This window comes from Archocentrus centrarchus, unplaced genomic scaffold, assembly GCF_007364275.1.
Source record: "Archocentrus centrarchus isolate MPI-CPG fArcCen1 unplaced genomic scaffold, fArcCen1 scaffold_48_ctg1, whole genome shotgun sequence".
Lineage (NCBI taxonomy): Eukaryota > Metazoa > Chordata > Actinopteri > Cichliformes > Cichlidae > Archocentrus > Archocentrus centrarchus.
The window spans coordinates 1,717,692-1,730,199 of record NW_022060272.1 but is presented as its reverse complement, the minus strand read 5'-3'; the positions used below and the strand labels follow the sequence as shown (position 1 = coordinate 1,730,199).

Below are 12,508 nucleotides of genomic sequence, written 5' to 3'. Positions count from 1 at the left end.
CATTACAAAATATCCCAATTAAAAGCAAAGAGAGATTAACTAATTGTGTTTCATGTTATTCCTCAATGCAATTTCGACAACACAGCACAGCTTGAAAACACGGCATATAACCGTGATTTCATTTACGCTACATGAGAGTGCATTTACCTCCAAAACACAGTGCTTGTTTCTCAAACCTCAATCCAAGGGGATTGAGGTTTGAGAAAGTTTACATATATATATATATATGTATAAAAACACACACACACACGCACACACACACACACACACACACACACACACACACACACGTTTTTTTTTCATAGTACCGTCAAGAATTTAAAACTACTTTCACCCCAGGTCGTGTATCTAAGACCTCTCTGAGCAGCTCCAACAGAACCAGCACTGCAGCCATGCAGCAAGGTGACAACCATAATGGACCATTATCAGCGAAAAATAACTGCTGGCTAGTTAAGACACAGAAACACGGCATTGATAAATGTTTATTGAGACTGGCATATCCACACCCCTGTGTGACACATACAAATACAAACACACACAAACTTGAAAAGTTGTATTTGACCTTTGATTTCTTCAAATGCTCAGTTTGTACTTGTTTATGTTTCGCTGTGTTCTGATATTATAAACCACATAGAGCTAAAGTTGTACCTTTTTGAAATACATATTTTGAGATAAGAGTTTATTAGGAGTTTAAGTTTATTGAATTTTTCTTTATGTTGCTCCCTCTTGATGTCTCATGATGACCATGTGTGTCCTTAATATTACATGCATTTAGCACATGATGCTGCTATCTTGTGAACAGTTGGTTGTTGAATACAATTTCTTTTTACAGTTTTTCTCTCTTGTTTACACACATTTTCTGAAAGCACGCCTCATACTCTCAGAACTCTACATACAAATCAATAAACACACACAATGGGCAAACCCCTTCAATTCTCCTGCAAAATGAAACTTTACATTCAAACAATGTTATCTCTTCTTAAAATTGTAGTTTCTTTTCAGATGACACAGAAACCATCATATGAATAGACATTGACAAGAACCAGCAATGTGATCAGATGGGCAGTGTTGTAGGGCCAAGGGTAGTATGGTGATGGATGATGCTGTGTTGGGTAATCGCTGCACACATTGTGATGTTCTCTCCGCACTGGTCAGGGACTTCAACAATGGCACGCTGGCCAATGATATTCCTTCCCCTCCTTCATCTTTTTGTGAGGTTGACTCCAACCTCATCAATGAAGATGAACTGGTGCTCCACTGCAGACACCTCTAGCTCAAGGACTCTCTGTAACACACAGAAATAGACATGGAGTGCTTCACAATAGTGACCACTATTGTGGTACTGAAATATGTATTATTAATACAGTGTTGAGAGGATGCATCAATTGTGGGATTGTATAGGACTTACTTGCACATAGTTATATTACAGTTCTTTGATGCTTTCTGAATTGCATTCCAGTGGCACCCTGTAGACCTGCTTCATCCTCAGATTATTTCTGTGCAAGACACAGTCCAGCATTGATAAGCTTACCCTATCAATATTTTGAAATATCTCATTGTTCTCTATTATTCTTCTTTGTATTTGCCGTAATGTTATGGCGTTATTTTCTAGGACCATGTTCATGATTTCAGTTTCCTGTTCAGGAGACAGAAGACTTTTCTGTCCACCTTGTGTTGGTAATCTTTCAGTTCTGCAATAAAAATAGTAGACTAATGTAAATACTGTTTAGGAATACAAAGTAGGAATACATTTCCCAAATACTTGGAACATACTTTATGTTTACAGTCTTACAGAACAGTCCACAGGGAATGCTGTACTACTGTACGCATTGAGTACTGTATTGATACGCAGTACTGCAGTTTTCTAGTGAGAGTAGATTTCTTACCTATTCTCATTTTGGAAAGTCCGGATGACGGATGCTACAGTGTACCTGCTCAAATTTGGCTGTACTCTTTGCCCAGCTTCCCTCATTGTTAGACTATGGTTGTCCACATAGTCAACTAAAGTGGCTCGGATTACAGTCCTCGTCCTCTTACTCTCACTCCTCTGGCTCTGGCTCTGTTTCCAATGTTGTCATTGTTGTCACCAAAACTGAAGAGCTCACCTGTTGCCTTTTTATGCTAAAACTCTGATTGCTAATTGTAAGACATTATGACAGGTGTTTGTCCATGTGATGAGTCAGTGTGCATAGTACAGCAGTTAACTTAGAATTTTGAATGGCAGTTTGTTCCTTGTGAAAACAAGAGATTTTCTTCATGAAAATTGTGCCAAATGCAGAACATTGCGTGTAGTGTTTTGAAAAAAGTATGTTTTAGAACTGCAATTCCAGTGTAAAGCAGGAATTCTGCTTGTAGTTTAGTACAATTAGTTCAGAGGGTTGGTGCATGAGTTACCTGTTGTAGTCATTGTGTCTCAAGTACCAGTATTTGTGTGTGTAAACAATTGAGAAAAACTGTAATGGTATAATTTGAAGTCTTATTACACAATAGTTACTCTTGCACCTTGAATCTTGCAGCTTACATGAAAAGTATGAAAAACTAATACTAAAACTAAGCATTAAACCAAAACCACTCTGAAAACTAACTAAAACAAACTGAATTAGAGGGAAAAAAGTTAAAATAACATAAAACATAACTATAATGTGAAATCCAAAACTATTATAACCCTGGTCTGCACCGACTACAGGGACTTGGCTGGCTACCAGAGTTTCCAGGGTGCGGAGCCAGCTCTCCAATTCACTGAGCCTGGCCACCAAAGCTACAAACAGGCTACATTTATTTTTACTGCTAAAGGAGGCCAAGGAGTAACTAAACATCTGACACACACACAGAGCAGGAAAGTGCAGAGGAGGGACAGGAGAAGAAGCCATGCTGCAAGTGAGTCGATTAAGGACAGAAAACACAATGGTGCTTCCACAACACAATGCAGTGTTGTTATAAGGATAACTAATGATTAAATGCAGAGTGGTGTATAAACACATAGAGTTAAAAGAGGAGAGTGAAGAAAAAATGGTTATCACGGGTCTTTCCAAATTTATGTTTAGCCTTAGCCAGCAGTTTCAAATTTCCTTAAATGTCACCTTTTCAGGTATATTGATGTATCAATGTTTGTTGGATTTTTTGAAAGAACCCAGAAAGATGAAGGAATTAAACAAATGTTAACATGATGGGAATTTAGCTGAACAGATTGATTTTGTTTTGAAACTTGACACCTGCTTGTAGTTATTAATTATTAATTTGAATGAAACTCATGGAGATCATTGGCTCCTTCAGCTTCCACTGTCTATTTCCAACAATTCACTGCAGAAATAGAAAAAGATTCTTTTTGTGCTTTGGCCTCCTCCCTTCAGCTGGTTTTCAGCTTTCAGCTGTGGCTCTGAGCTATTTAACTTGCATAAAGGCTGCTTGTTATTTCAAGAATGTCAGTCATTCCGCAAGTCAAAACAGGACTGTCATGAGACAAAGAATTTCCACTGATTGCACAAAGACCAGTGGCCCCATCTACAGGTCACAGTGTAGCAAGTGAGGTGGATATCCTGTAAAAAAAGTCTGAAAGACATAATGTTCATTTTTTTGATTCAAGACCTCTGTTCTGGGGGTAAACTTGCAGACTAGTTTAATGATGTTTTTGGTCTGGCTTTGATTTACTGAAGTAGAGTTTTTTTGTTGTTGTTTAAATATGGTCATGAAGTCTTTTAGCAGACACATTTTAAAGAAGCTTTTGAGCAAATAGGTCAGAGTTTTTAACTTTGATGAATCGGTTTATATGATTTTCTCTGGAACAGAATAGGGAACTGATGATTGGTAAACAGCGTGCATGGCTTTATGTAGTCATATCCTGAATATTAACTCAAGCATTCAACAGAATAGTCATTCATGCAATGGTACTCAGTAAGAATGCAAATAACATGCATTCTGTGTGCTGCACACAAATGACTAGGAATCAGCCACCTCCTGCAGTGTGTAAGTTGAAGAATGTGTGTCATATTTGACTGCCAGTGCATATCTATGAGCTGTAAGGTGAGAGTGTTAACCACTGCACCACTGAGCCCTGTGATAAACTGGTGATCCTGCATCTTACTCTCTAATGGAGGTGGGACGAACAAAAACTGCTTTACTTGAGTTTTTTTTCTTACAGCCCTTTACTTTTACCAAAGTTGCATACTTCTACATGAATATCTCTACTTTCTCCTCCTTATATTTTAGAAATAGGCTTGTTACTTTATGTTTAGCACATTTGAGGGGAGTTATTTCATGCTGCTGTACACCTTCCTGATGTTAAACCGATTTGAACCTACAAGGAGGAAACAATAAGATAATCTTATTGGTGTATCTATCATCAATGCTTATTGCATAGGAGGAGATTAAAAAAAAAAACACACATACATACACTGAGGGAAATAATTATTTGATCGCTTTGTGCTCGCTCCTCTTCTGTAGTGCTACAGAAGAGAAACACGCATAATGTGCATGGTCAGTTCTGTATTGGTACCTTTTCAGTCTACAAAATTTAAGGAAATGGTGGCAATGCCCATTTACCAGTTACAGTGACATTTTTAAAGCATTCAGATCCCCATCCTGCAGTCATATTTATTTATACAACAATTTAAAAACAGTAGCTGCTGACCAAAGTGTTGTACATCTAAAATAATCAAATAACATTAAACAGAGGACAAAATGAAAGTTAAGAAAGGAAACATAAAATGAGAAAACCTGAGTATAATCAACATAAATAAAGAACTCAGAACTCATTCTGATTTAAAAACCCAGAGAATAAAAATGGGTTTTCACTGAGGTTTTAAAACTGTCTGATGTTGGAGAGGTCCTGATGTGAAGCAGCAGTTTGTTTCACAGTTTCAAAGCAACAACTGCAAAGGCCTGATCTCCTCTGTGCTTTAATCTGGACCACCGGGACAGCTAAGAGCATTTACTCAATCACTGAGAGGGAATGTGCAAGCTTACAAGATCATAGAATTAAGAAGCTGCTCATGCAGGGCCTTAAAAACAAATAAAATCTTAAACTCAATTTGAAAAGTGACTATGTGAAAAGTGAAAAGTAATATGGAGGATATGTGGTCTCGCATGCAAGTGCCCGCTAGTAACCGTGCTTGCACCATTTTGGACCATCTGCAGTGGGCTAAGCAGAGAGAGGCTGACACCTAAATAAAGGTTATTACAATAGTTAAGTCAAGATGAAATGAAGACATGGATAGCTCTCTCAGAGTCTCTGAAACAGAGGAATAGCTTCACTTTTTGCACGTAGCAGGAGATGAAAAAAGGTAGTTTTAATGACAGCATTAATTTGTTTGTCAAAAGTCAGATTACTGTCAAAAATCACTCCCAACTTTCTTGTAAAAGCCAGTGCCAGAGTCTGAGTTCCAGGATTCTCTTATAAGTATGTTTTAATTTGTTCAGGAACATTTCTGACAGGTTTACTTACCTGACAGCTAAGCTGTTCAGCTGTTTTCACAGTTCATGTGAGTCAGCAAAAGTCTTGTTTGTGCTGATCCTGTTTGTTGTGGATGTGAGAACAGTTTTTGCTTTGAAATTAAATCAGATTATTTTTCATTGTGTTTCAGAAATGACTGGATCAATGTAGGCCTGTGCTATCCACAAGGTACCAACTTCACAATTCTGTCTGACATCCACAATCGCCTGACCAAACAAACCCGCAAGACTGGCGTCTTCATGAGGACCACTCAGAAGGAGAAGATCAACCACTCGCACCTGGCCAGAGGATATTACTACTGGGAGGAAGACACTGGGTCTGACCCATGCACAGACACAGACACTAGCTCACTGCCAGAACTAGGACCATTAGAAAACTACACAATACTTTATGGCTTAGACACACAGAAAAGATGAATCTTACAGTAAAATATGTAAGAATCCAAAGTGAAACGTGATAATCCTACAATAAAAGATGTAAAGCTGTGAGATACGTTTTATGGGTGCATCTATTACTCAGGGACCTTAAGTGAAAAAGTTATATTTGTAGTTGAAGTAATAATTGAGATATTGTGAACACAAACTACAATCAGTGGCCCTAATCCATGCTCATTTATTGGAATTAAGCACACATAAAGCTGGAAAATTGTGGGCATATACTGCATATATGCATTGTGGTGTCAAATGTTAGCGATACCTTTAGAAATCTAACTTTTTCTTTGCTTGATAAGTATCAGAAGAAGCATATGATACCTGTAATTTATTCTATGCCTTGCAGGCTGCTTTTCCTGAAGGTGAAAGCCCACAATGACAGGGAGAAGTTTGCCTTCTGCTCTGTGAAGGGTTGTGAGAGGGTGAAGCTCACATCCATCATCCCAAAAGGCAGTCCACCCAGCAACTGCTTGGCCAAGGCCTACCCAAAACATGCCGAGCTGCCAATCGTAGATGTTCCAATGCCCAGAAAGATGCCCAGTGCCAGGCTGGTGAGGACTCTAATTAAAGTTTTCCAACCAACCACTGTTTTCCAGGAAAACTAACATTGTCCATGACATTTGAGGTACAGAAAGTCCTGCCTAGATGGAGGAATTGAAGTCAGTCCACTCTAAAACACACAGCAAAGAGGGAGGGATTTCAGTCAAAGAGGAGAGATGCAGCAGGGGTACAATGTACAGTTCACAGCACCAGTTGTCTCAAGGCACTTTATATTGTAAGGTACAATAAAATAATTGATAATTGCAAAGATTCAGTTATTCCCTATGAGCAAGGGCTCCCTTTTAACAGGAAATTATGTAGACCTGAACACACTATGTCCATGAAAATCCAGAGTACTGATTTTAGTAATGTTGCCATTTGACTTTTTTTTTTCTCAGCCTGTCATGTCTGGCAGATTTTGCAAGCAGAATTGTGATTTGAATGCACTGTTGTGCCAATCATATTTGCTTTTCCAAGATAAGCTCTATAGATTCTCTGTAGGCTCCTCTTGTTAATATTTGTCCTTTTATTTGATTTATTTGTGTTATTGTTCACATACATATACGTGTGTTCTAGCAATACAGAGAGTTGACAGGCTGAGAAAAAATTTAAAAAGCAAGAAAAAAAACAAGAAAGGGGAGAAAGCAGAAAAAGGGATAGAAAGGATAGAGCGCAGTTAAATAAACCATAACAGTTCATCAACTGCTGCACCTGTAAAAGAAGAAAAAACAACATACAAAGAGCAAACAGTACTTGGAAAAGTAAATTTATAAACAATTGATAATTTATAAATTGATAAAACAAACAAACAAACAATTTTGTTGTGTTTGCTTGAGTAAGCGTGAATGTTTGCGTCTATGTCATGAAATGTACTTACTAATGAGGGCAGAAAGCTGCAGCTCCGCCCCCCAGAAGCCACAGGCATAATAATGTAATAAGTTTCCATCTTGAATAATATGTTCTGAATTATTTATACCTTTATCATGCCATAATGGAAAATTCAGTATTTTCTTTTTCTGACAAATACCTGGAATGTTCCAAATGGGTGTTAGTTTACAGGAGATTTAAAAATTCCCACCAGGCAGTCAGAGAGCTGTTTATACTAAGGATTTTATAGCAGTTATGATACATAATACTGGAGCTAATGAAAGGTAGAGCCTAGATTTTTACTTTTCCACAAAGTGCCTGTTCTAGATCCAGCCATGGGCTGTCTAATGAGTTTGACTTGATCCACTTTGAAATGTGTTGCAATCTGCTGCCTAAGAAATAGTAATGAAACTTTGGTAGGTCTAGACCGCTGTTGTGTTTTGACTTTTGTAAAGTTTTTAAACTTATTTGTGAGGGTTTGTTTTTCCATAGAAATTTTGAGATGTTTGAGTCTAGTGACTTAAACCAAGCAACAGGAGGTTTAATAGGGATCGTGAGAACAAATGGTTAATTTTTGGTAAAACCATCATTTTAATGGTGGCACCTCACCCCATGAGTGATATAGGTAAAGTATTTCAACATGTAAGATCATCCTCTATTGTTCATAGGGGGATACGATTTAACCATACCAAAAATCTAAAATTACCTGATTTTAGAGGAGTCCTGGAGGTGTTCTGAAAATTACAACTCAGAGGCAAAACTGTTGATTTACTCCAGTTGATGGATATAGATGAGAACTTATCTTTAAGTCTTTGGAAGAGAAGCTCGTGAGTTCGCAAGTAAGACATCATCAGCATAACAGCTCATCTGCTGCTGCTAGTGGCTCAATGAAGATGACAAAAAGTGAGGGAGAGAGTGGGCAGTCCTGCCTGGTGCCCCTCTGCAGACTGAAGCTTTGGGAAGTAAGATCATTTCTCCTAACACGTGCATCTGGGGAGCTGTATAGTGTTCTGATCCAGTTTATGAAGGATGAACGAACTGCTAATAACATCCATGTAGATGCTGAAAATGACTTCATTTAATCTATTATTAGACTGAATTGGCTTCTATAAAAACCCACCACTTTAATTATATTCTGGATCTTGTTCTGACATATGGCATAGAATCATAGAAGCCCTTTTCTGCCTGATTATTTCTTAATGCCATTTACATTTACAATAATGGATTACACAACAGTGGGGAATCCATTATTATTACAGTACACGTCTTTCTGAAAGTGCTATAACTAAGGTTAAGGCTATAATTCTTCTGTTATTATGCTCTTCAATGCCATGTGCCAACACAGTGCAGAGGAGCTACCTAAACTCTGCACCCAGATTATCTCATCAGTAGTTTTAAATGCTCAATGCGTAGGACTCTGGATGTGGCTCCTGAAAAAGAGAGGCTTAAATCAGAAGTGCCTGATTCACAAACACACAGCTTAAAGCAGATAACCCATAAGGTGGGGACGAAATGGCATCTCACTAATTTTGATCTTCATTTATCCTAGAAAAAGAGTTTGTTATGTATAAAAAAAGCCCTCCGCAAAGCTAGGACATCTTGCCTTGAGGCGACTGTTTGTTGTGATTTGGCGCAATATAAACAGTTAGTTTGACTGTTTTTTCTTTTCGAATTACTTTTCTGAGTTAACTTAAATAATTACTTTCTCCAAGCCATCAAAGTGTCCATTAGACCCCATTCCTACTAGTCTGTTCAAAGAAGTCCTACCTCTAATTAATGCTTTTATCTTAAATATGATCCACAGGCCTTTAAGCTGGCAGTAATTAAACCATTACTTAAAAAGCCATCACTTGCCCCAGCTCTTAGATAATTATAGGCCAATCTCCAACCTTCCTTTTCTCTCAAAGATTCTTGAAAGAGTAGTTGTAAAACAGCTAACTGATCATCTGCAGAGGAACGGTTTATTTGAAGAGTTTCAGTCAGGTTTCAGAATTCATCACAGTACAGAAACAGCATTAGTGAAGGTTACAAATGATCTTCTTACAGCCTCTGACAGTGGACTCATCGCTGCGCTTGTCCTGTTGGACGTCAGTGCAGCTTTTGATACTGTTGCAGCCTATAGCAGGACAAGCACAAAGATGAGTCCACTGTCAAACAAGCAAAAATTCATCATGTAATTAAAGTTAAATGAATACTCAACTCAACAGAGCTCTGTCTCTGAAACTGATTGGAACACCTGAATTCAATTATTTGGATGGGCGACATGGGTACATTGTATTACCTTTGGCAATATAATGTATTTTATCTCTTTTGTTTAGCTCTGTGACTGCTGAGCGTAAACTGCTTTTAAATTGCTTTTGTAACATTCCAACCCTGCTTCTATGTGTGTGTTTTTTCCTAGCACTCAACAGAGCACTTCCTGGAGGTCAAACTGGAGTCCTACAACACCCGCTTCTTCCACATCAAGGAGGACTTTGCTTTTACTGAGGTAACCTCTGTCTCAGATGGACAGCTGAAAAATGGATCTAGTTATCTAGTTACTGAGAATCTGATTGAACCTTGATTTGGATTAACTTCATCACTGAGAATGTTTGTTCACATATGAAGGTAGATCCAAAGAGAACCAACATCTTCTGAGCATGTCTCTTTATGTGTGGAAAGTTCTTCTCTTTGAGAGAAGAATATAAATCCAGTGATACTGACTTAAAGTACTGCCAAGAGTGAATCAGACTACAGGTCAGTGTGATCAAGTTGAACATTGGATGCATTACCCATAACGCAAGTGAAGAGACTTTAAATCATGTGTTTTTTACTCTCAGCTGTTTGAAGTCTTCAAATTGCCTTGAAATCTCATCATGCATGAGTACCAGCTGAGGTGATCAGCTGATGGGCTGGCTTCTTTCACTGTTGGTCTGTGAGTGGGAATTGTGTTTGAGAAAGTTGCTATCCAGTCGGTTTGAAAGAAACTAGTTTTCTCATGAAAACCTTCACCAGAATGTGCATTTCATGTGTAAATAGGACCTTAACTTGCAGTTTGGTATTTAGTTCATTCATGAGTGCAGTCATAGAAGCAGCAAATGCAAGATCTGCATTCCACTCTGCATTGAGAGTTTTGGAATTTCTTTGCCTTTCTTCTCACAAAACCCTTGAATTTCTGTTCTCAGGTCAGTTCAGTCCAGTTTTATTTCACAACAAACAGTCACCCAAAGGCACTTCATATTGTAAAGACCCTACAATAATGCATATGAGAAAAATATGAACTCTCTTTCTAGTCTCTGTCAGTACTCTCACTGAAGCATTTTGGATCAACTGAAGGTTTTTCAGGGAGCTTTTTGGACAACCTGATAATAATGAACAGTCCAGCCTTCTGGACTCATTCCTGTTCATTATTATCAGGTTGTCCAAAAAGCTCCCTGAAAAACCTTCAGTAATAAATATAATGAAGTAGCTTTTCAGCATCACTCTGAGACAGGATGTTTCTGATCTTAAATGTAAATGCAAAAAAAGCAGTCCTACATATTAGTTTAATATGTGCACTGAAGGACATATCCAGGTCAAAAATAAGTCCAAGATTCCTCACAGTGCTACTGGATGCTAAGGTAATGCCATTCAGAGTATCTAGTTAGACACCATGTTTCTTAGCTTTTTAGATCAGTGTACAGTAACCTCAGTTTGATTTGAATTAAGAAGCGGGAATATGGCAGAAACACCAAGGGAACAGTGTGCACTGCCTGGGACAGGGCAGGCCCCACACTGGAGCCAGGCCTGGAGCGGGAGCTCGTGGGAGAGTGCCTGGTAGCTGGGCCTTAGCCCATGGGGCCTGGCAGGGCACAACTGGAGGAGACATTTGCCCACCCTCCTTTAGACCCACCACCCGCAAGAGGCATCATAGGGGTTGGGTGCAGTGTGTGTCGGGCTGGCAACCAAGGGCTATTGAGAAACAGGACGTCACCGCTCTGGTGGGGAAGTTGCCTGAGCTAATGCATGAGGTTGAGATATAGTGGCTAGATATAGTCAGGCTCACTTCAATACACAGACTGGGCACCTCTCCTTGAGAGGGGCTGGACTCTGTTCCAGTGTGGAGTTGCCCTGGAGGAGGGAAAAGCGCTGCCCTATACTTCGAGGACCTCCTTAATCCCACTGACGGCTTCTGTTGAGAAAGCAGAGTCTGGGGATGAGGGGGATGACTTGCACATCACTGGAGTGCAGTACCTTTAGAACCTATTACATACTTTACACTCTGTAATAAAACATTGTGATCAATTGAATGCTGCACTGTGCAGAACAAGCACAGAGATGAGTCCACTGTCAGAGGCCATAAGAAGATCATTTGTAACCTTCACTAATGCTGTTTCTGTACTGTGATGAATTCTAAAACCTGACTGAAACTCTTCAAATAAACTGTTCCTCTGCAGATGATCAGTTAGCTGTTTACAACTACTCTTTCAAGAATCTTTGAGAGAAAAGGAAGACTTAAGTTTGGCCTATAAATAGGATACATGGGTCAAGTGATGGCTTTTTAAGTAATGGTTTAATTACTGCCACCTTAAAGGCCTGTGGTTCGTAGCCCATTAATAGAGATAGATTGATCATATCGAGTGCTGGGAGTCATAGGGGCGTAACTGACATTTTGGTCAAAATTGATATGTATATATATATATATATATATATATATATATATATATATATATATATATATATATATATATATATATATATATATATATAAAATGAAAGCTCTTGATGTGCTCTATCTACTGTCAAAATTACAGTAAAATATTAATAGAAATAGAGTTATTCAACAAAAACAAAAAGACTTAACTCGGAATGCACACAAGAAGTTGGTGCCAAAGGGGCATAAGTGCATTTACAACAAAGACAAGATTATTGTTCATTAAGCATTGTGTCATAAATTTATAAAAAGGGACATGCTTAAAAAAACTAAAATCAGGATACAATACAGGATACAAGGATATTATGGTCATCTTTTGTTTTGGCTCTCGCGTAAAGTTGGTGAAAAGTCACTTACGCCCCTATGGCTCCAAACCCTCGATAAGGTTGACGCAAAAATTAGTGGTAAGACTTCTTTGAGACGTCTTGCAGGAGTGCGCTCTAATAGCTCTAATAGCCACGTTGATGGCTATTACAGGAAGTAACTATTGACGTTAACTGTGGACATAAGTAAATTTTTTTCTGACAGGCTATACATCATTTGTGCTAT

General features: G+C 38.5%; 1 protein-coding gene across 6 annotated transcripts in view; it reads left to right on the top strand.

Annotated features, from left to right (window-relative positions):
- cemip (cell migration inducing hyaluronidase 1) overlaps positions 1-12,508 on the top strand; it is a 306,192-nt gene that overhangs the window by 292,100 nt on the left and 1,584 nt on the right. For all 6 annotated transcript variants that reach the window (XM_030725200.1, XM_030725199.1, XM_030725203.1 and 3 more), the window contains 3 exons: positions 5,580-5,765; positions 6,227-6,431; positions 9,689-9,775. In XM_030725200.1, the coding sequence (XP_030581060.1) occupies positions 5,580-5,765; positions 6,227-6,431; positions 9,689-9,775 (478 nt within the window). The remainder of the gene's footprint in view (positions 1-5,579; positions 5,766-6,226; positions 6,432-9,688; positions 9,776-12,508) is intronic.